The following is a 27,524-nucleotide window of genomic DNA, read 5'->3' on the forward strand; positions in this document are numbered from 1 at the left end:
AAGTTTTTACTGAAATATTTCAGGAATAAATTTAATTATTTTGTTGATTCCTGAAATATTTCAGTAAAATCTTGTTTCTTCTTTTACAACCACTAGATCATTTTGTACATTTTTGAACCCTTCTAGACAATTGTAGAGCTTGTTAAAATGAACATTTTCGTTCTTGAAAAACGAATTTTGGCCAATTCTATCAAAAGTTATGGGCAAAAAACGATTTAAAAATGCTCATTTTCAAATTAAGATTACACAGCAAAAAATCCGATGGTAAAATCGCATGCAAAAGCATGCACATCACCTTCGTCAAAATAAACACTTAATATTACACACTGCATGTACAATTGTTGCAAACACAAAAAAAAGATGCAACCGACGGGATTCAAACCCAGCACCAACAGTAAGGGCTGGCGCCTTAGCCCACTCGGCCATCAGACCGATGAAAGGTTCAAAGGATAAACGCATATATGAGCTTGACATTTAAGTCATGTAGGTTTCCCATACTGATGGGCTACATATTTCAGGGTGTTAAATTACATAAAATTGCATAAAATAACGCAATATTTATTTTACACCCAGGCCTTTTACATGCAGCTGGATTACTACTTTTTTAGCTGTGTAAATGAGTTAAACAAAAAAGACCTCCGAGATATTTTCAGCAAATGTAATCTAGAATGTGTACTTTCAGATGCTTCTAAGAGCGAGGTCAAACTCCACCACCTTTTTGAGTTATTCACATTTCAAAATGGCGTCTTTTTCGTCGTATTTTGGCTATAACTTTCGTTTTAAAGGTCCGATTTTCGCTCTCTTGGAAGATAAATGTGTGTTTTGATAAGCTCTTCAAATGTCTAGAAGACGCCAACTCGCTACGACATAAGCCTGAGTTGATAAATTCAAAAAACTCATTTTTTCATAAACACCCAAACCTAAATTACAAAAATGGCTCTAGAAACTTCCCGTTTGAAGATAGAGCTTTGTGCCCTTCAGCAAAGTTGCTCAGAATGGTGTTCCCTACAACTTTTCTCAAGACACCAAAGCGCTATCTCGTCATCCCGCCAAAATAAAAATTCTGAACCACCCTAAAATTTGGACCACCCTAATGTCCACCATACCAAAAGATGTCCCTATTGACCCTGATCATTTGTCCCGAAGACACCAAAGCTCTAAATCTTAACGTGTGGCCGCTATCAATTTTGTCACGCTAGATTCCGGTTTCGGACCACTGTGCAATGTTGAGATATCGTGGCACCCGTTTTCTGAAACTGCCAACTTCAAATAGCTATATCTCGGGCAATGATACAACCAAATGTCTTCAAATTTGTTTTGTTAATAGACGAAAATGTATATTTTAATGCCCTGAAAACAGATTTTGAAAAAATGTTTAATTATGTGCTCAAACTGACCTCTGACATTTTTGCCGATTTACATGTATGTAACCCCTTAAGCCTGCAACACATGATAAAATAAGAATTTGGCTGTATCTTTTGACCCTTGCGACCATTATATTTTTCAGAATCGAAAATATTTGTTTTTTTTTAAAGCTCTAAAAGTGCTCAAAACACCACTTTTTAAAAAAGCTTAACCCTGAATTGCCACGTTCAATACACTGAATTTTTAGGAATTGCTCTGATGCTATTGATAAATGTAGTCGTAGAAGGGGTAGATTGCGAAATAGCATTTTGTTGTCTTCGACGAAATTGCTTGGTTTGGAATGGCCCAACACAACAACAACAACTTTCTAGAAGAAAAAAAATCATAATAGTTCTGAAAAGTAAGATTTTCAAAAACTCTTTAATCGAGAACCACCCTGATTTTTTACCAAGCAAAAAGTCGCCCGTTTCTTTCTTTTTTTTCCTCTGGAGACACCAAAACTTCACTGGTTTTTAGGAAAATCCTACTTCCTCTTAATTTTGCCAAACATAGTTCTTTTTTTTTTTGGTTTTTGAGTTGGCCAAATACACAGAAGCCAACCTTAAAGAAAAAGGCAACGATTATTGAAAAAATCTTAGTATTTAGAAAAATGTGCGCATCCAGAAAAATGTGTGAAAATTCCATTTTCAATGCAGATGTTCATGTGTCAGCCAGAAAAAAGATTCATCCTTCTCTATGCCAAAATACTGACAAGTTTGGCCAGATTTTCCAATGTATGCCCATTTTAACAAATTTTTGTTTAAAATTGACAAATTTAACTAAAATGGGCTTTTTCAAAAAGAGAAAGTAAATTAAACATGCTTAGGACATAAAATCAGTTAAACTATCTGAATTCTACAAACTTTTGAATTAATTCGTATCCTCCCTCTCCTTCACAATCCAGAATTTTTAAATTTTCGTTCGAAAGTTTTTTTTTTCAGATTTTTAATCGATACTTTGCCAGAATTTTTACCTGGTAATCCTACTTTGCAACTCGTTACCAAACTCGGCTTTTGCAGTACTCGTCGTAATTATCGAACTCGAAAAAAAAGTCATCTTGACTTCCGAAATTGAACCGAAAATTACAATTTTGCATGATAGCTCAGTGAAATTTAACCATGAAGCCAATACAAATTTAAGTCTACATTTTAGGCTCTAACATTTCATTTTTATTTTCAAAGATTTTGTCCCTCGGTTCTGGCCGGGGTCGAGGAAAGGTGGCAAAAAATAATAAAATATGAATATTGAATTAACGAGCCATAGTCTCGAAATAAGACTAAAAAACTGCGTTAAAAATGTAATATTTGACGAAAACAAAAATTTTAGTGAAATAGAAAGCTTTTTGCGGTACAGTACATCACAAATTTGCAGATATTCAAATGATTTTTGAATTTGTCAAAAAATGCTAATGTGACTCTTACTGCAGGGGAATGCATTTGAAATAAATTTCAGCTGATTGCATTTAAACTTCCATTGAAATTTTGAAGGTTTTTGAAAAAAAAAATTTCTTTGAAGAGATTCCTCCCCCCCCCCCTTCCCCCTCTATTCCTTCAATTATTTTAAAATTTTATCAGCCTAATTCACTCGAACCCCCATGGTTTGACACCAACTGTTGTCAAACGAACGGGGTCACGTTTTAGTTTGACACCTCTTTTACACCGAGTTCACACACACTACCAAATGTTTGTTTTGGTAGTGTGCGTGAGCGCCGTGTAAAAAGTGACAGTTTGTCACTTTTGAGTTTGACTTTGACCAACCGACGGAGTACAAGCTAAACAAAGTGTCAAACGAAAAAGTGACCAATCACTGGGGGTCGAGTGTAAAAGTTTCAGGTATTCTTCCATAACAAAAAATGTTATTCCAAACTTGTTTTGGCTTACAACCAATATCAGACAAATTTTGTTATGATAACATAAACTATTTTGAAACCCTTATGCAAAAATGGATTTTTCAAGAAGATTTCATAACACTTTTTGTTATTTTAACATGAATTTTGTTATTACCGTCTGCCCGGGATGTTATTAACACATGTTAGCATGTTTTTGGAGCACCTGGGATGTTCTAGTCCATCCGAAACTTCCGGAAATTCTGTTGTACAAAATTATCAAAGAAACAAATCGAACTTAAAATTCAAACAATCTTTTCAACAATGCACTGTAGCTTACGCACACGTAGCTACGCTCGGCAGCCATCTTTTTCTGTCCTCGACTCTCTGATCGCACTCCTGCAGTTCATCCGGTGGAAAAATGTCTAGCCTTACAACGGTGCAACCATCCTGGTATGTGCTCTAATGCAACTACATTACACCCTTCATGACAGAATTTTGTTTCACCGTGTTAGTTTTGGGACCATCCATAAACCACGTGGACACTTTTTTTTAAATCAACCCACTAGACCATGCAGACCCTCGATCAAGGTTGTAGAAGGTGTCTTCCCGTTCACTTTCGAAGTTTTTTAGCAGTATTTTTAATTCAATGTGGAAAAGTTAGTGTAACATGTTCTAGTACATGTTAATTAATTTATGAAAATTGATTTTTAACTTGCAGAACAATAGCTGCCTTGTCTGCTGCTGTGGAACTTTTGAAGATTGCGGTACGTAACTTGAACGATTGTTTCGTAGAAGCATTCGCCAATCAAAAAGCTTTCGCGGATGCAGAAGGAAGATAGGAGTTCTTTGTGGAATACGATATATCCAAAGAAATGCTGCAGAACGAACAAAGGAAACAGGCGTAGCAAGATGTGCTAGAGCTAGTCGATGCTCTGGACCTGGACGTTAACGAAGACGGCCTTACTGTGAATGCGGACGAAGATGTGGAGGTACGCCGCTAGGCAGGAACGGCAAAACTGTCCATCGAGAATAGCGCAGGCCATTTCGACCTATTTAGAAACACAGCGAATTCAGTTAGAAAAGCCATCAAAACTGAAGTCGGACAACAGCCAAATCCACGCTCTAGAAACACCTTCAATAAACAGGGAGATGTGTAGAGAAATTTATTCTCAGAATGAAGAAAGTTAAAAATTCAGTTAAGTAAACAGAGCAGGGATTGCGCTATTTACGTGTCTCGACAAATATAATGTTCGATACACTGACAAATAAGTGGAAGCAGTATTTTGCGTCTCCCTATGCTCTCGATTCAGCTTGAAGTCTAGGCAATACCTTCCTCCCATCAGTTCTCCCTAATTGTATTGTTTGTTAAAAATAAACGCGTGAATCACTTCACATTTGTAACACAATGTTATGTTTCTTACAAAGGACTTTGTCTGCGGTGTCAATCCAAATTTTTTGAAGTTGTCGCGCGTTAACATTCTAGGTACTTGAATATTACGTCCTAAGCAGAGATGATGTCTACAACGAAACAGTTTTCTGATGCGTGGAAGCAGCAACATTCCGGGCGAACTACAGTCATCCCTCATATTCAGAATAGTTTAGTGATCGGCAAATGTTCAACGAATCATATAAAATCGATAATTGAACATAATGATTTGCTTTTACCTTCGTGTGAAAGCTTTTCTTGCGATCTTTCGATTGATGCATAGACCGGCTGTACATTTTTACGTTTTATATCAAATTTAAAAAAAACAAGGGTCAACCTTGAAATCCACAAATTCAGAACACTTTTTTCTTACGATGTAAATAAACTATTTTTTCTCTCCAGGAGTACATATTTTTTACAAAATAATGATTTTGCACTCTGAAACCAATAAAACTAATGCTTAGTAATGTTTTATGAATGGTCTGATAACTTTTTTGTGAAAATATCAGTTAAATTCAGGTGTTCCACAATTGTGGGAGACACAATAACATCCCACAATTATGGAACAAGCTATTTGGAGGCAGTGTTTTGGTGCTCTGGATAAAATAGTCTGGAAATGCAGTTTTTGTTTAAAAAGTATTACTTCCAGAGCAACATTTGAAAGGGGCGGTACGACATTGCTCTTACGGCCTTTCGTCCCATTTAAACGCGTGCAATGAAAGGCCGTAAGAGCAATGTCGTACCGCCCCTTTCAAATGTTGCTCCAGATTTTTACTAGTGAAATAGCAAGAGAGTGTCCAAATAAAGGCCCTAAAAATAGCTGGGTCGGCAGAAAAGTTGCATTTTGCATTCTATTGGAAAATTACGACAAAAGTGTTCCGAATTTGTGGGTGTTCCGAATATGTGGGATGACTGTATATTAGCTAACAGATAGCCCGACGACGGATAGTCGTCGGATAGCCTCTGGAGGACTTAGGGAATTTTATTGCTCACACACACACACACACACACGTGTTGAAAGGCACAGTTTATGCACCAACTTGGGAGAAATTTTTTTTCTAATGAAGGTTGCCAGGACGGTCACCGGAATACAGAAATGATTTCCCTATTAATTACATAAATGGTTGACCGAAACTAAATAATAGATTTGTTTACAGTTGCTGATAAAACCACGCATGTTTATTGAAAAAAAAGTTTTGTTCTTGATTTATTATTATTAAATATCATTTCAAACTGCAATTATGATGCTTCAGTTAAGAACAATTAACTATAGTTTCGATTAATTATAAATTCTTACGGCTTCAGCATTTTTGGTACTTTTATTTTTTTTATTATTTATACTTACACCCAACTGGCAGTCGCATGATTGTGATGCATGGCGGCATGAAAGTATATCAGAATCTGCATGAAATCTGTCCTCATGCATTTTTTGCGATATAGGAGTATGACATTTTTGCCCGTTACCGACAATTATCGACATTACCGACGGCTTTTTGATTGTATTTCACAAAAAAAACACTAAGCAGAACGAGGATTGAACCACCAACTTCTTGGTTATTGATCCGACACGCTACCACCGCGCCATGGACGCTTGATGAAAAGTGAGTGAAAGAGCACCAACATATGCTTCTCTTTGGAGTGTTGCTCGGGGACGGGCCAGCTTTATATGTGTTGGTGAGAACTGCAGATCGCTGAAATTTTTACATGCGGGCAAAAATGATCTACGGGCTTGCTGCAAAAAATGTTATAAAATATGACATTTTCTGCAGCAAATCCAATGTTGCAGATTTTGAGATATATTTTTCCTTTGGGTGCATAATTGATAAAAAATGCGTTTAGGTTGATAACAACAAGCATTTATTGTATGTTTTTTCAGAAACTTTTGCTTGAATACAAGGTTTTCTTCATTTTTGAAGGTTAAATTAACAGGGTCCACTTTTGGAAAAGTTTGGATTTCGTTGTCCTGTACCCGAGCATGGGTAAATAACAAGGGAAATGCGTAATAATACCTTTCTCTGGTATCAATACCAAATTTTGGTATTCCTGAACCCTTTAAAATTTGTCTTAAGGATTATGCAAGAGCAAAATGTGGTATCATACCAATTTAAGGTATTGTTTTGATATTGCAAAATTGCAGAATTTGTCAATGATCGAACACCACATTTTGGTATTCTTTTGGTATTACAGTATTTTATCAAATTCCTCTGCAACTATGGGAAAATTTTGACCAATTTTGACAAAATAATTAATTTTGCGCTAAAATTATGTCTCAAAGCGAATGCTTTCATTCAAAACCGGAAATTTCAAACTTGATTTTAAACATTTTTGATATACCCCCTACAGAAATGACTTGAAATTGTGGAAATTTTTCTAAGTCAGGATGGCACATTTTGTTATTATTTTGGTATTAAAGTGTTTTATCAAATTCCTCTGAAACTATGGGAATATTTTGACCAATTTTGACAAAATAATTAATTTTGCGCTAAAATGATGTCTTAAAGCGAATGCTTTCATTGAAAACCGGAAATTTCAAACTTGATTTTAAACATTTTTGATATACCCCCTATAGAAATGACTTGAAATTGTGGAAAATATTCTAAGTCAGGATGGCACATTTTGGTATTATTTGAATATTGAAAGGTTTCATCAATTTTCTCTGAAACTATGGGATATTTGTTAAAAAAAAATTACGAGTTAATTAATTTTGCGCTAAAATGACTTGAAACCCAAAAATGTTAAAGATGATTTTAAAAATTAGTGTGATACACCCACTAATATTTTTTTCAAAAACGTTGAAATATCTCTAAGTCGGGATAACCAAATACTTTGAAAAACGAGTCAATTGACAGATTAATGAATTTTGGTGAATTTCAATTCAGTTTCATTTTAATAATACTTATTTTTCAATCTTGTTATTTTTCAGAAGCTGACAATGACAAATGCATTCGGTGTGGTGAAGAATATCACTAATAACAACATGGAATCATCAGGTGAGTAGATTTGGCTGTTGCATATGAATAATTTCCTTTTTTTGACTAACTGCAACTGCTGCACTAAAAATGGTATGAAAATACCAAATTTTGGTATTACTTATTCAAATACCAGCGACCATAATGTGCTCTTGGTTGCCCAGTAATAGATGGTAAAATACCATGAAAACATACCAAAATCATGTATGTGAAAGGCCACAGAAATACCAAAATATGATTTTCCAAGGGCGCGGTAATACCTAAAAATAAAACCATGGCAATACCAAGTTTTGGTATTCAAGCAATGTTCAAAAATCCAGAAGACCTCAACTTGGTATTGAAATGGTTTTATTTTGAGGTATTATTTTACCCTTGGAATAACATGGTTTGGTATTGTTGTGCCCTTACACATACAAGATTTTGGTATGATTTCATGGTATTTTACCATCTATTACTGGGCAACCAAGGGCACATTTCGGTCGCTGTTATTTGCCCAAGTAATACCAAAATTTGGTATTCCCGTGTTATTTACCCCTGCTCGGGTATTGGACCCCCCTTATTTTTGCTCGAAAATGGCAGTTCTTCGCTTTATTTTAGGAAAGATCCTGATATATTTTGAAAAATTCCCCGAAAAATAACGAAATCCCAAAGATTCTTAATTTAAGTCATATTTTCAATTTAAGTCATTATTTTTATAAAAGATTCTCGATTTATACACCCCCATTTTGTTGTGTTAATCAAGAATATGGTGTTCTCTATCGATACATTGTACTAAGTTAAGTAAATCAAAGACTTTGTTTTCAAGACCAAGCACTTAACAACTGAAACAGCTGAAAAACATACGCACTAAGTCTTGTCTAATTTTGAAAACCACTGCACTAAAGAGAGTGACTAATTCTTCATATCAAACAGTGTTGACCTTTGAAAATATTATTCGAATTTCACAAATGATAAATTAATGAGCGCGGTTGATAACAGTAACCAACCTTCATTAAAATGTGAACATTTTTTACTAATTTGAGGTAATATACAATTTCAATACCAGAGAATGATATCTCAGTCGAGTTGATATTTCCAGGAGCAATGGATCGATTTTTGCAGTTTTTTATTCCTTTGCTATTGTTGACAGTCGTATTTTCTGCTAAAATGACTCCAATAGGTATTAAGTCTGAAAACTTCTTATACTCAAATTATTTTCTTTTACTTTTTATCTAGATCAAGGCAAACCTGTTAAACTTTCACTTGGATTCAGCATCTTTGAAGACCTAGCGGATATGTTGACGCCAACTTTGTACGCCCAGGATTACGTGTACGAGGTCGATGCTGATACTGGAGAATACGTCACAGAGGATGAAACATACGATGAAACTTACGATGAAGCCAATGGTGAAGCTTACCATGAAGGTTACGACGAAGTGTTCGAAGAGTTTGAGGAAATTCTTGATAATAGCCCATTCTTCAATTTCGGTTGTTGGTTTTGTTGATTTTTAAGTTGTGATATTTTTTTATAATTAAAAGACATTTGGTTGGTTTTCAGTTCGTTGACTTTCTTTTTTGTTTTCAAGCAATACAAACCACTAAAAGTTAGATTCCATCTCATTATCGCAACTGATTCTTGTTGAAGAAGATCTCTACTGCATTTACATTATCATATTGCTGTGCTGTTGCTTGTTTGAGAGAAGATGACACCGAAATATACTTTGAGAACATGCATTGTCGATTGTTTGTTTATTACATTTCGTTACACACACAAAGTGTTTAGCCCCTTTTCGATTGTTAGAGTCGCTTCCTTAAGGGCGCTACCGCCGCCGCTCTCCTTTGACGGTTTTGCGCTTTTCCTTCTTTTCCTCGCGCAGTTGCTTCTGCTTTTCGCGGTCCTGTTTGTCCTTTTCCTTTTTCTCCTTGCTTTCGAGCCGAGCTTGTTCGCGCTTTTCACGGATCAGCGCCTGCACGTCGGCTGCGTTCGTGTTGCGTTGGAGCAACCCGTCGGAGGAGGGCCCACCTCCTCCTCCGCCTCCGCCGCCGGCAGCCCCACTGGCCTCGTCGTCGTCATCGTCCTCGGCTTCGTCCTCAGAGAGCTGGAAAATAAAAGGAATTGTTTGGTATTGAAAACAAGTGCCGAATGCAATAGAAACCAAAAGCACTCGACATGAGTCAAAAACAGAATTTTAAAGCGATTTTTTTAGTGACAACACAAAGTCACTCACACAGTCATTTGACTCTCACCACCTCTCTCTTTTGCGCAGAGCTCGTTTGTTTTAATTCTAACCAAATTCCGATCACATTCATTATGACTGCCTTCTAATGATTGCTTTCACCAATCATCAACTCGCACAATCACAAAGAGAAAAAAAAGAAAGAAAGAAAGAAAGAGGGCATGTGACTTCGTGTTCCGTGATCACAACAGGTGCGCCCAGTCAGCATTCAACGAGCGATTCCATGATGATATCTAGACTGTTCTTTATTATCAATTTATTTATTTATTTTTATTATTATTATTTTATATTATCCTGCTTACTCTGATGGGCATTGACATAAGAGTACCTTTGTTAATTTGATTTGGTTAACCGCGGTGGATATTCTTGAAATAATTCGAACTGTCAAAAATCCACCAAAGCATCTACCACATTGATGGCACAAAAAACTGTGGTAGAAAAGTATCCACCGGTAGATGCTTTGGTGGATTTTTGACAGTTCGAATTATTTCAAGAAAATCCAGCGCGGTCAACCAAATCAAATTAACAATAGTACTTAGGTGTGAAAGGGATACACTCAATGTTTACATTTGTTTATAGGACCTTATAAAAAATTCGAGATATATAGGCTTAGTGAATTTTAACGCTGAAGCCTTGCCATCCCTTTTTCTCTTTAACTTGCTTTGATTAAAAAAAGAGGGACAAGTAGCTGCAAGTATTCACTAACCCTAATGATATCTGACTGACTTGCTCTTTCAAATTTTGGGCAACCACTGTCATTGACAGTTTATTTTTAGAGCATAGGTCGAAAGTCAGTTTGTAATACAGTTGACTCTCCAGTTATCAATATTGAAGGGACCATCGAAGAAGAGAATCATCAGTTGACAGAACTATGCAAAATGAAGACTCGATTGCTATCCCGAGCAGACGGAAATAACACAGAGTAATCTGTGGAAATAACGTGAGAATAACATTTTTTGATATTTGAAAATACTAGGCCAATAACATTTTATGTTATTTATAACAAGAATTGTTATTCGTCGTTATGATTTTTTTGTTATTGGATTGTTATTGTAATAACAACACTGTTATTTTTAGCTATTCTTGGAAAAAATCTTTGTTATTATTTTTTGTTATTTTAACAACTAATCCGATCATCCCAATAACAGTTGAAGGTATTCTTCCATAACAAAAAATGTTATTCCAAAGCTGTTTTGACTGTCAACAAATATCAGACCAATAACAAATTTTGTTATAACATAAACTGTTATTGAACACTTCTACAAAAATGGATTTTTTAAGAAGATTCCATAACACTTTATGTTATTTTAACAATATTTGTTATTGAAATGGCATTAATTTTGTTATTACCGTCTGCCCGGGATGGGAGAGAATCATGGCAACGTCAAATCTAATCTATCTAATCTAATCTAATCTAACACAAACGCAGCCAGTCCGATGAAAGCATGCTGGAAAGTCTTGTGATTAGATTACGCCCCAAGCACTTTTCTTGTCATTATTAATAATTACAGTACATCCGAGAACACCCGAAAATGTATTGCAAAAATTAAAGCGGCCAGCCCTACTACGTTGTGTTTACCGCAGAGAGGATTCTGAGAACGGATCACATTTCACAGAATCTACAGGGGAGGAAGGATGCGTGGACATACCGTACCAAACGCTCCTGTTTACAGTTTCATATGTGTTTTGTAAAATGTGTTAAGTGTAAAGTATAGTGTGCTTATATAATCAAATAATTATAATAATGCAATATAATGATCATTTAATAAAATCCCTTCACCTATATATAATAACCACGTACCCAAGCACACAAACAGCGACACAAAAGAAATGAAAATAAGCATGCAAAAACAAGACAGCGCGTCCCCGTTGTCAGCGCACTAATGATACCATTATTTAATTATAATAACCACTCACCCAAGCACACAAACATCGACACAAAAGAAATGAAAATGAGCATGCAAAAACAAAACAGCGCGTCCCCGTGGTCAGCGCACTAATGATGCCATTATTTAATTATAATAACTACTCACCCAAGCACACAAACATCGACACAAAAGAAATGAAAATAAGCATGCAAAAACAAGACAGCGCGTCCCCGTTGTCAGCGCACTAATGATGCCATTATTTAATTATAATAACCACTCACCCAAGCACACAAACATCGACACAAAAGAAATGAAAATGAGCATGCAAAACAAAACAGCGCGTCCCCGTTGTCAGCGCACTAATGATGCCATTATTCAATTATAATAACCACTCACCCAAGCACACAAACATCGACACAAAAGAAATGAAAATGAGCATGCAAAAACAAAACAGCGCGTCCCCGTGGTCAGCGCACTAATGATGCCATTATTTAATTATAATAGCTGCTCACCCAAGCACACAAACAGCAACACAAAAGAAATGAAAATAAGCATGCAAAAACAAGACAGCGCGTCCCCGTGGTCAGCGCACTAATCGAATCATGGCAACGTCAAATAAACAAAAACAAACAAATGTCAAACATCCTTCATAGCTTTGTTTTGCAAAGAAAAATATCTTCACAAGCCATGAGAAAGTGAAATTATTACAACCGGAAGAGTTTTTTAAGGCAAATTTGGGAAAACTGGGACAAAACTAAAAAAAAAACACTTGGAGTTCGAGAATTCCCGGTTTTGGAAAATTCCCAGAGATTCTATTCAGAGAAATCCCGAGAAGAACGCACTTAGTCAAATAAACGGTGTTTTATATTTTAAAAACAAATTGGTTTTAAGCCATCAATGCAAGAAAAGTTTGTTGACACTTTACTTTTTGACATTTTTTCCATTTTTAGGGTCTTTTTTTCAAGCAAATTTAATCACCGGCTGATGGGAATCTCTTACAAATGTAACATACCTTTTTCAGATTTTTCCATAACAATTTAATCTCAGGGCCCGCCAAATCTTCAAAGAATTGAAATTTAAATTCTCTACCCGTTTAACTGCCAGCCAAGCCACGTCCTTTTAGGTCTCCAGGTCAACTGGAACTGATTTTCGGGTACTTTGCAACGATTAGCTTCATTATTATATGCAAACTGTTATTTTGATTCCTGGACAATTATCTGCGTTGATTAAAAATATTGTTACGCTTTTCGCAAAAAGCAAAAAAATAGTTTACCTTGAGGGGATTAGAACCATGGATCTTCTGCTTACATTTCTTAAACATTACCCCTTCACCAAATCTACTGATGAATGTTATCGTTGTTGGATCCATCACATTCTAGACAATTATGACAGCAAATTTTAAATCAACAAATGAAAAATCAACCTGGTTACCATTTTTGTTCGAGTGCCAGGGCGAGTGCTATGATTGAAAGCGCAGTGCTAACCGTTCAAATAGCACGCGTGCTAACCGCGTGCCGCACCAATGCATGTCTGCTTTACATAGACGCCCTTGTTCTCATCACGTCACGTTGGTGTTGTTATATTATTAAGGTGACTTTAACCAAACAAAATTATGAAGCGACGAGAAATTAATAAGCATGCTCCTTCAGCCGAATCTTCAGAAGAAAAGCATACAATCCAAAACTCACAGCAAACAACTGAGCAAACCCTAGCATCAACCCCACTAACCTGACTGTACTGCGACAGAATCTGCTGCTTGATCCGCCGCTCCTCCTCGGTGTACTCCCGCTCGACCTTGGTGGCAAGTTTCTGGTTCTCCAGCAGCTTCGCCAGCTGCTCATCAACGTCCAGCTTCAGCTTCGGGCCCGCACTCTCGGCGGCCGACTGCTCCTGGTGGCACTGTTTCCACCGGTCCAGAATCTCTGTGATGAAGGCGCTGCTGTCGGATTCCTGTTGGAACGTGAATGAAAAAGAGCGGAGTGAGTAACGATTGGACTGGTTGCTTTTCGATCGGCTGCACCGACAATGATCTCCGCCAGGATGCCTTCCAGCGCTTCCGTCTTTTCCTCACTGGTTTCGTCTCCCTCGAGGATTCCGGTTATGTACGAGCCGAAGATGCCCTCGTCCGTGTTGTACTCGCGCAGCTTCCCGTTCAGCCAGGCTACGAACTGATCCATGGTGGTGGCCTGTTGAGATTGCGGTCTTCCAGAAGGGAATCTTTTTCTCGGTCGGAACACCACGGATTGGCACACCACTTTTTTCACCGTGAAATTCCCGCACTGACAGCTCTACGAGATTAGGCTCTGTTTTGGTTGACAGTACCAGCTGTCAACGACGGGGGATTCCCCGCCGTGGCTGAGCTATTCCAGTGAAGTAGCTCAGAGTTGCTCAATGTGATCCCGCCCAAATAAAACACATTTTCTCTCTTCAAATCATTTATTAGCTCATTCACTCCCTTGGTTTTGATTTAACCGCCCAAATGCCCCGGATGGTGTTCGCAATCCCAATGTCAGCAAACGTCAAATATAACAGACCAACCAACGTTCCAATGGACAGCCCAAGAATCGTCTTCCGGATAAATCGCAGCAGTTTAGCCCCGGGTGCCATTCCCCCTTCAACGTAATCCGTAACGATGACCGACAGCCCTAGGTGGCCGTGGGCGACCAGACAGGTTGCAATCAGCACGTCCGTAACCTTTCCCGGGTAGGCCAATCCGTACGGGAGAACCGGAAGCAGGATGTATGAGAAGAAGCGGTGCGTTAGCCAGCTGCCGGAGTAGTTCGTCGGTGGCGGGGCATTGATGGGGAGAGCCTGTGGGGATGGAGGTTGACTGCAGAACTGGTGGATTCTCTGGTGGAAGATGGGATTTGATGTGCGGGTGCGATTGATCAAACGGAACCCAAGGTTGGCCATTTTGACTTGAGAAAGGGGTTGAAGTGACGTAAATGTCGTTAATGGCAGAGCCTACTGTAATTCCGAAAAGTTTTTGCACGATTAGACAAAAAATATATATGTTTTTTGACAAATCTGAAACATTTTTAGGGAAACGATTGGGAAAACCGTAATAAGAACTTTATTAAAAATTCAGACCAGTGTTGGCTTTGTTGTTAAGTTCTTAACAGTTTGTAGCCCAATTTATCGTAAATATTTTCTCCTTTCTTGAAAGAGAGAGAAAATAATCATTCTAAGAGTTCATCCCGAACAAGTTCATTTGCCTCAGCTTACCTACTATCTGCATCGGAATTTTGTATCAATTCCATCAACTCAGGGCTGCTGAACTCTGAAATCAGTCGCACTAATTGTGTGACGAGATTGGGTATTGAGAAAATAATAGTTATAAATATTATTTAAATTGATGTTGCTATTATGATATAAGAATGTGTACAAAAATGATTTATGCTTTTTTTTAGATATATCTCTGACGTTTCTTTATGTTAAATTGTCGATTGAGTTTCATTTCCGAACATTTTTGTTCTAAAAATATGTTTTCTGTCTCTTTTTTGTTTTATTTGAAATTTTGTAATTTTGCAAGGTATTTTTTAAAATAAATTACTAGAACATTTTTAATAAAAAAAAAAAAATAAAAAGAAACTAACAATCTTTAAAAATAAATTTTATTTCATTGTTCTAGAGCGTGTTTGCGAAAGTCATGAAACATTAAAAGGTCTACTATGTGCTAATAACTGAGTATTTTGCAAGGATTGTCTAAATTTATAAAAGTAGGAATCTCGCAATTGAGAACGCCAACGCAATGCTGTAGAGTGAATAATTTGATTTGATTTGATTTTTGTCTAAATTTTAGCATAATCTTTATACATACATTTTTTTTATAAAACTTTTTTTACACTTTTATACACTTTTAATACTCTATACACAAACGACGTAGCATTTTGTTGATAATTTCAAATCACTTCTTCTTCTTCCTTAGTCCACTCCTCCTATATACAGCAATATTTTTGGAGTCAGTTTTTTTTAGAATCTATTGTGTCCATGCAAGATAGATTAAAAAAATAAATAGAAAACTTGCAACAACATTTAAGAAGCAACACTTTTCATTTTTCGAAACCATTTAAATTTAAAAGAATGTAAAAGTTTCTGAGCTATTCTAGCGATTTTTATAAAAAAAAACTTTAAAAATATTTTAGAAACAGTATTAAAAAAAAGATCCGCTCATATTTGAAAGAATAGAAAAACTCACAAAATTTATCAAAAAAAACAAAAAAGGTTGTTTTTTTAAAATACAATAAAAATTGAAAAACGAACTAAAACAAAGCATTGCTATAAAATTGATAAAAATCACAGAATTTTCAAGAAGATTAATTCTGAAAATGTCGATTCCACTCCCCTTTAAAATATCATTAAGCTTTTCCCGACAGTGATAAGCAAAGTATGTAAAATCACTTATCCAACTGTTGAAGCATTCTAAACAGACGTATCATCATCATCTTACACCCAAACATCTACACACACAAAAACACATTCTAAGCCTACAGAGTGCTACTGAGCTCTACAGAGTGAATAATTTGATTTGATTTGATTTTTGTCTAAAGCATTATCTTTAGGTATACATTTTTTTAATAAAACTTTTTTTACACTTTTATACACTTTTAATACTCCATACACAAACGACGTAGCATTTTGTTGATAATTTCAAATCACTTCTTCTCCTTTCTCAGTCCACTTCCCATACAGCAATATTTTTGAAGTCAGATTTTTATTAGAATCTTTTGTGTTCATGAAAGATAGATTAAAAAAGAATAGAAAACTTGCAACGACATTTAAGAATCAACACTTATTCAGTTTCTGAGCTATTCTAGCGATTTTTATGAAAAAAAAAACTTGAAAAAATATTTTAGAAATAGTATTTAAAAAAAGTTCCGCTTATATTTTAAAGAATAGAAAAACTAACAAAAATATTACGAAAAAACAAAAAAAGGTTGTTTTAAAAATATAATAAAAATTGAAAAATGTTTTAGTTGTTCGGAAGTTCTTCAGTTTATTTTAAAAAAAAGATCATTACTAAATGGATGAAAATATTATTTTCAAGATTAAGTTATTAATTTTAGTTATTTGTATTATTTTTTCATTTAAGAAAAATCCGTATCTCACGAACCAAAAAGAAAACATTGCTATAATATTGATAAAAATCGCACAATTCTCAAGAAGATTAACTCAGAAAATGTTGATTCCACTCCCCTTTAAAATATCATTAAGCTTTTCCCGACAGTGATAAGCAAAGTATGTAAAATCACTTATCCAACTGTTGAAGCATTCTAAACAGACGTATCATCATCATCTTACACCCAAACATCTACACACACAAAAACACATTCTAAGCCCATCACTGCTCAGAAGAACGGTGTGGAAAATGGGCTCGCGCAAAGTGATTGATTGCCATTTTTCGTGTCGTGTCTGCTCCTTTTTCCACCACCGGTTCTAAAGCCAGACTGATGAACTTTTCCTGCTCTCCTTTTTATGCTTTTTCTTTTCCACTGAATGAAAAAAGAGATTTTGATGATGTAAATAAGGTTTTTTCTTGGTCACGTCTTGAAGAAGAAAAACGATGGCCACAACACAAAAGTTGTTCTTCTTCTTCTTCGTCAAGGTCATGTTCGCACTTCTTCTTTTACTCAATATTCCTCTTTCAAAGTAGTCAGCTTATGTTGAGCGGCGGGGCAACTTTAATGTTGACTTTATTGTCGAGTGGAATTTGTTGACAGCATTTTGACGCCCCCTTTCTTCTGCTCTTGGTTGGATCTTGTGTTGTGTTCCGATGTTGATGATAGATTTAGGCGCATTGTCTGGTTTGGTTGAGCTGAACTGAATCCCATGTCCAAACTAAAAGTTCGTGATTGAAGAATTGAAGAACGCCCACTTGAAAACATCGGTGGTGGTCGGATGTATTCGGCATTGTCCTGTATGTTACTATTATTGCATAATTGCTGAAACTTTAAAAAAGTGTCCGTACTCGGGGCTACCCCCTGGAATCAAAAATTGACCCATCACTACACACCATTTTTTTTGCTGAAATTCAGTAATGTTTTGCTGAATTTTCATCTAATGAAATTTCAGTAAACGATTCAGTAATTCAGATTTTACTGAATTCTCAGTTAACTGATGTTTGTCACTTTGACAGATGTGTTCGAGACGAGACGTGCAGGTCACTTGCGGACAACTCGCGGCGATCGCGATTCCGCCGAGAAAGGGGCAAACCGGGAAGTCAATCGGAATTTTCAATCGAGAATATAAGTAGCCAGACTGATCTACGATTTCAACCTTTTATTACGACCGACGTTATCGTGTCGGTGTTCGACGAGAGATCAGTTGGAACTGAAAGTGTCGTTCGATGCCAGCAGTGATCGAGCCCTCAAGAACAAAGACGACAGCGACGGCTGCCGTCGCAAGTATATAAGAGCAATAATAGGGTGGTTCTATTGTTTAACAGGGAGAATTGAGAAATTAACAAATTTTGTTTTTATCTAACTGGGCATCGAACACTCCGGCCACCTTGAATTATTTATTCAACACATCCTCTTCTCGTCCTAGGCTGGACCAGCTGCAGTTGCAGCGGTGCTGTTGTTACCAGGGTCGCCAGATGACCCTGTTGAACCTGGATCGTTGACCGGACCTGCGGTTGGCGCAATTCGTGCCGGATCGACCTCGACGGGAAGTACACACAGCCGGGAAACCGCGCGTCGGGAGACGGTTCCGGTTGGCAACCGTACTGAAGCAACACGCACGATGCCATCAGCGCCCGGGTGAACGTCCACGATCCTTCCCATTGGCCACTTCAGCATGGGCAGCGAATCTTCTCGCAGCAGAACTAGCGACCCCTTGACGAGGTTGCTTGTTTGGGTTGACCACTTGTATCGTTGCTGGAGAGTGGTGAGATACTCGCGGTGCCACCGAGACCAAAAATGCTGCGCGTACTGCTGAAGTCGCTTCCACATCTGCAGGCGGTTTTCAGGAACGCTGGAGTAGTCCGGACCAGGCAGGGCATCCAGGGGTCGGCCGATGAGAAAATGCCCAGGTGTAAGAGCCTGCATGTCGTTCGGGTCGTTCGAGAGTGGTGTTATTGGTCTGGAGTTCAGGCAGCTTTCGACTTGGGCCAACACGGTGCAGAAAGCTTCGCTGTTCAGGAACGCGTTGCCAAGGATCCGACGGAGGTGAAACTTCATGGACTTCACGCAGGCCTCCCATAAACCACCGTAGCTTGGAGACTTCGCTGGGATAAAGTGGAACTTGACCTGCTGAGCGGATGTTTCGTTGACGACTTCGTGGCGATGCTGCTGCGACAGGAACAAACGACGAAGCTCACGCAATTCTCGATCGGCACCCACAAAATTCGTCGCGTTATCGCAGTAGATGTTACGTGGCCGACCTCTCCTGGCAATGAATCGACGCAAGCACGCAATGAACGCCTCCGTGGTGAGTTCACTGACCAGCTCCAAATGGCAAGCCTTTGTAGCCATGCAGACGAAGACGGACACGTACGATTTGGTAGGAGCCGCACGTGGCCCAGACCGTCGAAGGTAAAAAGGCCCAGCGTAATCTACTCCGACGTTCTCGAAGGCGTGCGCTTGCGTCACTCGAACCGCTGGTAGAGACCCCATAAGCTGCGACAGGTTGCGAGGCTGCGCCTTGACGCAAGTGACGCACGAGCGCACCACGTTTCGAACGAGGTCTCGGCCGCCCAACGGCCAGAAGCGCTGACGAAGATTTGCAAGCAACAGTTGAGGCCCACAGTGCAGATGCTGGCGATGCGTTGTCTCAGCGATCAAGTAGGCCAGCGGGTGCTTGCGGGGCAGCACGATAGGGTTCTTCTCGTCAGCAGCGATTCCAGCGTGCTTCAGCCGGCCACCGACCCGAAGAATACCAGCGTGAAGTTCCGGGTTCAGGTAGCGAAGTGTTGACGAATGGGGCACGTTTCTTCCAGCTTTGAGCGCAGCAACCTCTGCCGCAAAATGTTCGCTTTGCACTTGACAAACCACTGCGTTGAGAGTTTCGTTGAGCTCGTCGACGGTGACGGGTCCTTGGAGACGCAGACGAAAAGGTTGATTTGGGTGCAGCCGATTGTGGGCATGGCTTCGCAAGTTGTGAACGAACCTCCGGCACAGTGCGGCTACCCGGAGAAAAGTTGTGAACGACGAGAATTTCCCCATCAAATTTGTCTCTTGCTGCGCAATCGTGTAGGCCGCTCCACGTCGTCGTTCCAGGTCTCTTCCTCGTAGTTGCTGGAGCAGTTCGGGTGGTTGAGGCCACGGCAGCGCGGCGTCGTTGAGCCACAGTGGAGAGTTCCACCACAGCAGGCAAGCGATCAGCAGATGCAGGTCCATTCCCCGCGAGATAATGTCGGCGGGATTCTCGTGGCCAGGGACGAAGTTCCAAGTAGCGCCAGCAGTGAGTTCCTGGATTTCCGCGACTCTGTTAGCTACAAACGTGTCCCAGGTTGACGGTGTTGCAGACAGCCAGTGTAGAACGATCATAGAGTCGGTCCACAGGAAAACTTTGTACTGGTCGCCGATGCTTGCTGTTACCGTCCGAATCAACCGAGCGAGGAGTAGAGCTGCGCACAGTTCTAGCCGCGCAATCGACTTGCTGTCCAACGGTGCGACGCGGGACTTAGCTGTCAAGAGCCTGATTGTGATGCAACCCTGTTGATCAACCGTACGGATGTACACACAAGCGCCGTACGCATCCACGGATGCGTCGCAGAATCCATGAATTTCGGTCAATTGCGGACGATGGGCTCTGACGTGTCGGGGCAGGCGAAACTGCTTGAGTTTTCCAAACTGCGACTGGTACTCCTCCCACTCGCGCGCAAATTCCTCTGGCAGCGGCGTGTCCCAGTCGTACTCCAACTTCCACAGGGCCTGGATGAGAATTTTGGCTTTGACGACAACCGGCCCGAGCAATCCCAAGGGATCGAAAAAGGTGGATGTTTGCGACAGAATTATGCGTTTCGTGTATTGCTGGCACTGGGTGAACTTTGGTTGCTTGTACAGGATCTCATCCGAGGAGGGCTCCCACAGTAGGCCGAGGGCTTTTATCGGCGCTTCTGTGTCGAACTCGATGACAGACTTGACTTCACGACACTCATCAGGAAACTCGTTGAGGACTTCTTGGGTGTTGGACGATATCTTGCGCAGGCACATCCCAGCGCTCTCGAAAATGCTGCGCAGCTCAGCACAGAGTAGTTGAAGTTCTTCCAAATCATCCCGCCCAGCCAGAAGATCGTCCATGTACAAGTCTTTTCGGACGACAGGTGCTGCCAGAGGAAACCGCGCTTTTTCATCCTCCGCGAGCTGCTGCAGGACACGGGTGGCGAGAAACGGAGCACAATTCGTACCATACGTGACGGTAAGAAGTTGGTACGTCTTGAGCGGCTCGGTTCTGTTTCCACGCCAAAGAATCCGCTGCAGTGGTTGATCTGCGGTGTGCACGAGAATCTGGCGATACATCTTCTCGATGTCCCCAGTAACGACAAATGCGTGCATCCGAAACCGCAGCACGATCGAGAGCAGCGTGTCCTGGATAGTTGGCCCGGCGAGAAGAACGTCGTTCAGCGACAGTCCGGAGCAGCTCTTGCAGGAAGCGTCGAAGACTGTGCGGAGCTTCGTGGTCGTGCTTTCGGGGCGAAGAACAGCAAGGTGCGGAAGATAGTACCGCGGAGTTTCGTCGCGTTCGGCTGCTAGCTCCTCCGGGGTGACCTCGCGCATGTGGCCCAATCGAATGTACTCGTTGATGAAGTCCTCGTATTGCGCACGTAGTGTTGGGTTGGCGTCCAGTTTCCGTTCCAAGGATAGGAAACGACGCTGTGCGTTGAAGTGGTTGTCCCGTAGTCGAGGTACGAGTTCTTCTTTCTTGGGGAGACGGACCACATACCGGCCCAGCTCGTTGCGGGCCACGTTACCAACGAAATGTTCCTCGCAGAATTTCTCCGACATGGACCAGCATGTGCTTGAGGTGCATTGCTCCAACTCCCAAAAACGTGCTACCAGCTGGTCGAGGCGCTGGTCTTGCGTTAGGAGACAATGGCGAGATTCAGCGGAATCAGTGTGGCAATCCGAGAATTCGCCAGACACTATCCATCCGAGCGTGGTGTTTTGAAGGACAGGTAGGTGTTCACCAAGAGTCACCTTTCCATAGCGCAACAAATCGAAAAAAGTTCCAGCACCTACGAGAGCATCGATTGCCCCTGGCGTGCAGAAAGTCGGATCGGCGAGTGTAACCCAAGAAGGAATCTCCCACTCCACTGCTGTTGTTAGAGGTTGAGTTGGTTGATCGCACGAAATTGTGGGCAGCACGAGAAACTTCAACGCTTTAGCGAAACCAGAACTGCGAGACGAGACGGTGGTTTCGACGGCCTTCTTGATGTTCGTAACTAGTTGCCCAACACCACCAAGCTGCACGTGGTCCGGAACAGCGGGGAGCTTCAGCTTCTGGTAGAGTGCCTCCGTCATCAGGTTGAACTGCGAGCCGCTGTCCAGGAGAACCCGCGCAACGACCTTAGCTCCGCAACAGTCATCGAAGAGGACCAACGCTGTGCACAGCAGTACTTTTTCGCTAGGAAGCTTCGCCGAGTGTGCCGCGAGCACCGCTGGTGGGTTCGTTTCCGGTTGAGGCGAAGTTGTGTCGAGAGGTGTGGCTGGCGTGAGTGCGGGTGTGTGTTCGTGAACCAGGAAAAAACTGCTACTGACGGACGATCCACTGGTGTTGGCGAGTTGTAGACCACCTTGTCCAGGATCGAAATCAGCTTGGTTCGTCGATGATTGACCAGACGACTGCTGACCGCTGGAGTTTTGACCTTGAGGTTGCGGCTCGAGAGGCGGAAGATGGATAAGCGTGTGATGGGGTTTTCCACAAATGCGACATCCATCCGAGGAACACGCCCTGCAGCCGTGTGAGTCAGTTTTCATGCAGTTCAAGCACAAACGGTGTAGCTTCACAAACTCAAAGCGCTGCTTCGGCGAAAACTTGCGAAACTTGAAGCACTGGTGCAAAAAATGGGCTCCCTCACATTGCAGGCACTTGCGAGCAGTTGTCGAACGACCTACAGTGGACGACTGTGACACGTGCAGCGTAGAGAACTTTGTTGCTGGTTTGGGACGTTGTTCTCTCAAACGTGTCGACAGCGAGGTCGTCAGTGGGTTCAGAGCTTGAATAATACGAGCTTGACTTTGGAGAAAGACGACCATGTCAGCATACTTCGGCATCTCGGTGTTCGTTGAGCCCTGCTGGTCCGTTGATTCCCGAGCGACGTGATTCTCCCACTCGCGCAGCGTGTTCAGGACCAAGCGCAAGCTGAGTTGATAAACCAAAATCGTGCCCCAGCTGTCCGTAGGCTCACCCAACTTCTTCAAGATCGCGACGATTCGGTCGAAGCGGTCGACGAGTTTCAAAAGGGCTTCGGTGGATTCTTTCTCCATCGCCGGGGTGTCAAACAGCTCCGCCAGGTGTGCCGTTACCAAGACCCGTTTGTCGCCGTACCGTCTGTTCAACCGTTCCCACGCTTCGCCGTAGTATTGGTCCTCCGTTGGAATGCCCGCAATCACATCTGCAGCTTTGCCTACCACAAGTCCTGTCAAGTACGAGAGCTTTTCGGAGTCACTCAACTCCTTTGAGGAGTGCACAGCAGCAACAAAACGGTCGTGGAAAGCTTGCCAGTCGAGAGGATTGCCGGAGAACTCTGGTAGCTTGAGTTCAGGATACTTGACGTGACGAGCAGCCTGCGGCAGGTTGACCTTGAGCTGGCCTTCTGGTAGGAACGGCTTCTTCTCCAAAGCTTTCGTCAGTGCCGTCTTTAGCTCGTAATATTTCGCCTCAAACCTCTCCATCCGTTTGCTGTAGTCGACGGCTGGCTGTTCCACGGGAAGCAACTGAAGCTTCACGATGATATCCATGTACTGGTTGTAAAAGCTCTCCAACTTTTCCAACCTGATGGGCACTTGATCTTTCAGGTTTGCGTCCTTGCTAGTCGGGAGAAGCTTCACAAAATCATCGATCAGCTGAATCGAAGCTTTCAAGTTGTCAGCGCGCAGCTGCAGCTCTCGCCTTTTCTGCGCGTCGTCGTCATCTCCGTCGTCTCCGTCCGACATCTCACGCACACCAACGCACACCAAGCCACAAAAGAACGAACTCAAGCCTCAGCAGCACACCGCCGTTCAACAGCGGTCAGGAATCTGCAATGGTGGCACTTTTTCAGCGCGTTTCTTAAAAGTACCGCAGAATCAGCGGCCGACACTGCCGCCGGTGGTGCACGCCGGTTACCCAGCGCTGGAACCACTTCTACGGCGTTAATCACTGCTTCTTCCTAGATTCTTATTTTGGCCGCTTAGGCTAGCACTTTTAGTTTTTAACCACTTTTTGCTTTTATTTTTTTGATCTTTTTTTTGTACACTTTTCACCACGCGGGACACAATCGCGAATGTCCAATGGTAATTCCGCTTGGCTTCCGGTTTGCACACACACAAAAGTTCACTTTTGTCCCAGACAATTGAACAGCCGCAAAATGGCGTTAGTCGGCGTCACGTTTGGCACTGGTCTTTTCATCCGGACCCGAAGGACCATGTTCGAGACGAGACGTGCAGGTCACTTGCGGACAACTCGCGGCGATCGCGATTCCGCCGAGAAAGGGGCAAACCGGGAAGTCAATCGGAATTTTCAATCGAGAATATAAGTAGCCAGACTGATCTACGATTTCAACCTTTTATTACGACCGACGTTATCGTGTCGGTGTTCGACGAGAGATCAGTTGGAACTGAAAGTGTCGTTCGATGCCAGCAGTGATCGAGCCCTCAAGAACAAAGACGACAGCGACGGCTGCCGTCGCAAGTATATAAGAGCAATAATAGGGTGGTTCTATTGTTTAACAGGGAGAATTGAGAAATTAACAAATTTTGTTTTTATCTAACTGGGCATCGAACAAGATGATTTACTGAAATTTTAGTAAAATGGTTATCAAAATAACTGAAATTTCAGCAAAGAAGCGTCAAATTATTTTGCTAAAAATTCAGTTATTTTCTTGTGGCAGTTTGACAGATCCTTTGCTGAGGTTTCAGCAATCATTGCTGGTATTTCAGTTATCAAAATTTGATTTTGACTGTTATTAATGCATTTATTCCATCAATCGTCCAAACCTAAAAAACAGGTAGTTAGCATATGTTACTAACATTTTTCTTACCTTTGTTTCTATCTTTAGAAATACAATACAAAATTTAAAAAAAAAACAACACATTTCAAAGAGGATTTTCTCACGGCGGCATCCAAACAGATCCAAACAATAAGTCAGAAGTGACATTTTAGTTTGACAGATAGCAGTTACTGATTTTTCAGTAATATTTTTGTTTATTACCGAATTGTGATGTGATGATTACTGAATCGCATTCAATTATTTATTTTACTGGAATGGCAACCCTAAATTTGCTGTGTACACACAAACAAATATTTCCGAATGTTACATCATTTATGATGTAACACTTTTGCACGTCATTAAACATTTAAATTTAAATGCAATTTCATGTAAATTTGCAACAAATTATACGTAAAAACATGATTTTACGTGTGATTCAACCGTTTACATCGAATCTCAATTTTACATCAACTGAGTTTAAATGTGATTCATCTTTTCCGTGTCGAGTAAATTCACACTTTTTTTCTGTTTTTTGGCTTTAGGTGATTAAGATTATATTTTTTGTATTTTTGTGTTTACATATAGTCTGAAGATGGCCGAAACCAAGAAGTAGGCCGAAACGTTACGAAGAAGAAGAAATTTGTTTCATTTCTCACCGAAAAACATCAACTAAAGCCAAAAAACAAAAATTCTCGGTGACCCAATCTATCAAACACACTTTTTTTCTGTGTAGTCTTATTTCTAAGTTTGACATCATTATGACCACAGGAACCCCTCCCTCTAAGCCCCTGAAGTTTATAAGAGGAAAATCGTCAAAATGTATGGAGAAAAGCAACTGTTTCAGTTTTTAACCTGTGGAAGGCGCAATACCTATTAGTTTTTACGCCGTGACGTCATTTGACAGCTCGTTTGGACTGTTTACATGGTCTTCGACGACTGCATCGATCTGTGCCAAGTCCATGTAAACAGTGCACTAACCCAACACTAACCTCCAAATCGAGTCGGCGTAAAACCTAATTGGGTTTTGGTTTTGCTTTTGCTTTTGCTTTTTGCTTTTGCTTTTGCTTTTGCTTTTGCTTTTGCTTTTGCTTTTGCTTTTGCTTTTGCTTTTGCTTTTGCTTTTGCTTTTGCTTTTGCTTTTGCTTTTGCTTTTGCTTTTGCTTTTGCTTTTGCTTTTGCTTTTGCTTTTGCTTTTGCTTTTGCTTTTGCTTTTGCTTTTGCTTTTGCTTTTGCTTTTGCTTTTGCTTTGCTTTTGCTTTTGCTTTTGCTTTTGCTTTTGCTTTTGCTTTTGCTTTTGCTTTTGCTTTTGCTTTTGCTTTGCTTTTGCTTTGCTTTTGCTTTTGCTTTGCTTTTGCTTTTGCTTTTGCTTTTGCTTTTGCTTTTGCTTTTGCTTTTGCTTTTGCTTTTGCTTTTGCTTTTGCTTTTGCTTTTGCTTTTGCTTTTGCTTTTGCTTTTGCTTTTGCTTTTGCTTTTGCTTTTGCTTTTGCTTTTGCTTTTGCTTTTGCTTTTGCTTTTGCTTTTGCTTTGCTTTTGCTTTTGCTTTTGCTTTTGCTTTGCTTTTGCTTTTGCTTTTGCTTTTGCTTTTGCTTTTGCTTTTGCTTTTGCTTTTGCTTTTGCTTTTGCTTTTGCTTTTGCTTTTGCTTTTGCTTTTTTTGCTTTGCTTTTGCTTTTGCTTTTGCTTTTTTTTGCTTTTGCTTTTGCTTTTGCTTTTGCTTTTGCTTTTGCTTTTGCTTTTGCTTTTGCTTTTGCTTTTGCTTTTGCTTTTGCTTTTGCTTTTGCTTTTGCTTTTGCTTTTGCTTTTGCTTTTGCTTTTGCTTTTGCTTTTGCTTTGCTTTTGCTTTTGCTTTTGCTTTTGCTTTTGCTTTTGCTTTTGCTTTTGCTTTTGCTTTTGCTTTTGCTTTTGCTTTTGCTTTTGCTTTTGCTTTTGCTTTTGCTTTTGCTTTTGCTTTTGCTTTTGCTTTTGCTTTTGCTTTTGCTTTTGCTTTTGCTTTTGCTTTTGCTTTTGCTTTTGCTTTTGCTTTTGCTTTTGCTTTTGCTTTTGCTTTTGCTTTTGCTTTTGCTTTTGCTTTTGCTTTTGGTTTCTCAAAACTGAAATATTTTTTTTTGTTTTTTTTTTTTTTATAATGATTTTAATCAGTACAGTTTTTCAACCTTTGAAACCCAACCTACTGTTCGCAATTGCTCTCACCACTTTCCTGAACCAGTCAAAAGGTAATCAATCGTCATCGGGAAATGAGAATTGCGTTATCGTTCAATTCATTCACTCATTCATTTGCTCGCTCGTTCGATTGGTTCCGTCTGTCTCGAGTCTTGATCTTCGCAGCAACGCAGAGTCGGATGGGTGCCATTCTCCGGTGGCGGCGAGGCTTTCCATAACGAATTGCTAACTTCATCCGTGCTCACAATCACTATTCTTTCGCGCCAAACTTCAAAACGAAGGTGATTTATTAGTCAATGGCGGATATTTATCTGCGCCAAGTCGTCTTCGGTCGTGATTGTCACCTTTTGGGATGAACGGAAAATCAATAAAAACTTAAAAACTAAAATTCGAATCAAATAATAAATTTAAGTAGCTTCTTTGAATTTTAACGATATAAATCTTGTAATAAATAAATTAAAATTTTATAAATGATTTTTCCGTGTTAATTCCCCAGTAGCCCCAATACCATTAAGGTGTGGTG

General features: G+C 40.3%; 4 protein-coding genes across 4 annotated transcripts in view; all 4 read right to left on the reverse strand.

Annotated features, from left to right (window-relative positions):
* LOC119766310 (putative mediator of RNA polymerase II transcription subunit 26) overlaps positions 1-4,275 on the reverse strand; it is a 58,534-nt gene extending 54,259 nt beyond the window's left edge. Inside the window, exon 1 of the mRNA XM_038250779.1 lies at positions 4,197-4,275. Coding sequence (XP_038106707.1) covers positions 4,197-4,275 — 79 coding nt within the window. The remainder of the gene's footprint in view (positions 1-4,196) is intronic.
* Positions 4,276-9,156: 4,881 nt separating this feature from the next.
* On the reverse strand, positions 9,157-14,028 carry LOC6035655 (coiled-coil domain-containing protein 43). Its single transcript, XM_001845740.2, has 3 exons — positions 13,736-14,028; positions 13,440-13,661; positions 9,157-9,705 (listed from the first exon to the last, which is right to left on the reverse strand). Exons 1-3 carry the CDS (start codon positions 13,886-13,888, stop codon positions 9,427-9,429), a joined length of 654 nt encoding a protein of 217 aa, XP_001845792.2. The 5' UTR covers positions 13,889-14,028; the 3' UTR covers positions 9,157-9,426.
* A 110-nt stretch (positions 14,029-14,138) lies between these two features.
* LOC6035656 (succinate dehydrogenase [ubiquinone] cytochrome b small subunit, mitochondrial) lies at positions 14,139-14,651 on the reverse strand. Its single transcript, XM_001845741.2, has one exon. It carries the CDS (start codon positions 14,622-14,624, stop codon positions 14,160-14,162), a length of 465 nt encoding a protein of 154 aa, XP_001845793.2. The 5' UTR covers positions 14,625-14,651; the 3' UTR covers positions 14,139-14,159.
* Positions 14,652-18,253: 3,602 nt separating this feature from the next.
* LOC119766311 lies at positions 18,254-23,809 on the reverse strand. Its single transcript, XM_038250780.1, has one exon. It carries the CDS (start codon positions 23,807-23,809, stop codon positions 18,254-18,256), a length of 5,556 nt encoding a protein of 1,851 aa, XP_038106708.1.
* Between the last annotated feature and the right edge of the window lie 3,715 nt (positions 23,810-27,524).

The sequence above is a fragment of the Culex quinquefasciatus genome, chromosome 2, assembly GCF_015732765.1.
Source record: "Culex quinquefasciatus strain JHB chromosome 2, VPISU_Cqui_1.0_pri_paternal, whole genome shotgun sequence".
NCBI classification, from domain to species: Eukaryota; Metazoa; Arthropoda; class Insecta; order Diptera; family Culicidae; genus Culex; species Culex quinquefasciatus.

Excerpts from the sequence above, each read along its gene's own strand:
- LOC6035655 (XM_001845740.2), bottom strand. The coding sequence starts at position 13,888 with ATGGATCAGTTCGTAGCCTGGCTGAACGGGAAGCTGCGCGAGTACAAC. Across the intron at positions 13,662-13,735 it reads GCATCCTGGCGGAGATCATT|GAATCCGACAGCAGCGCCTT; the intron begins GTCGGTGCAGCC and ends ACGTTCCAACAG. Across the intron at positions 9,706-13,439 it reads TTCTGTCGCAGTACAGTCAG|CTCTCTGAGGACGAAGCCGA; the intron begins GTTAGTGGGGTT and ends TTTATTTTCCAG.
- LOC6035656 (XM_001845741.2), bottom strand. The coding sequence starts at position 14,624 with ATGGCCAACCTTGGGTTCCGTTTGATCAATCGCACCCGCACATCAAAT.
- LOC119766311 (XM_038250780.1), bottom strand. The coding sequence starts at position 23,809 with ATGTCGGACGGAGACGACGGAGATGACGACGACGCGCAGAAAAGGCGA.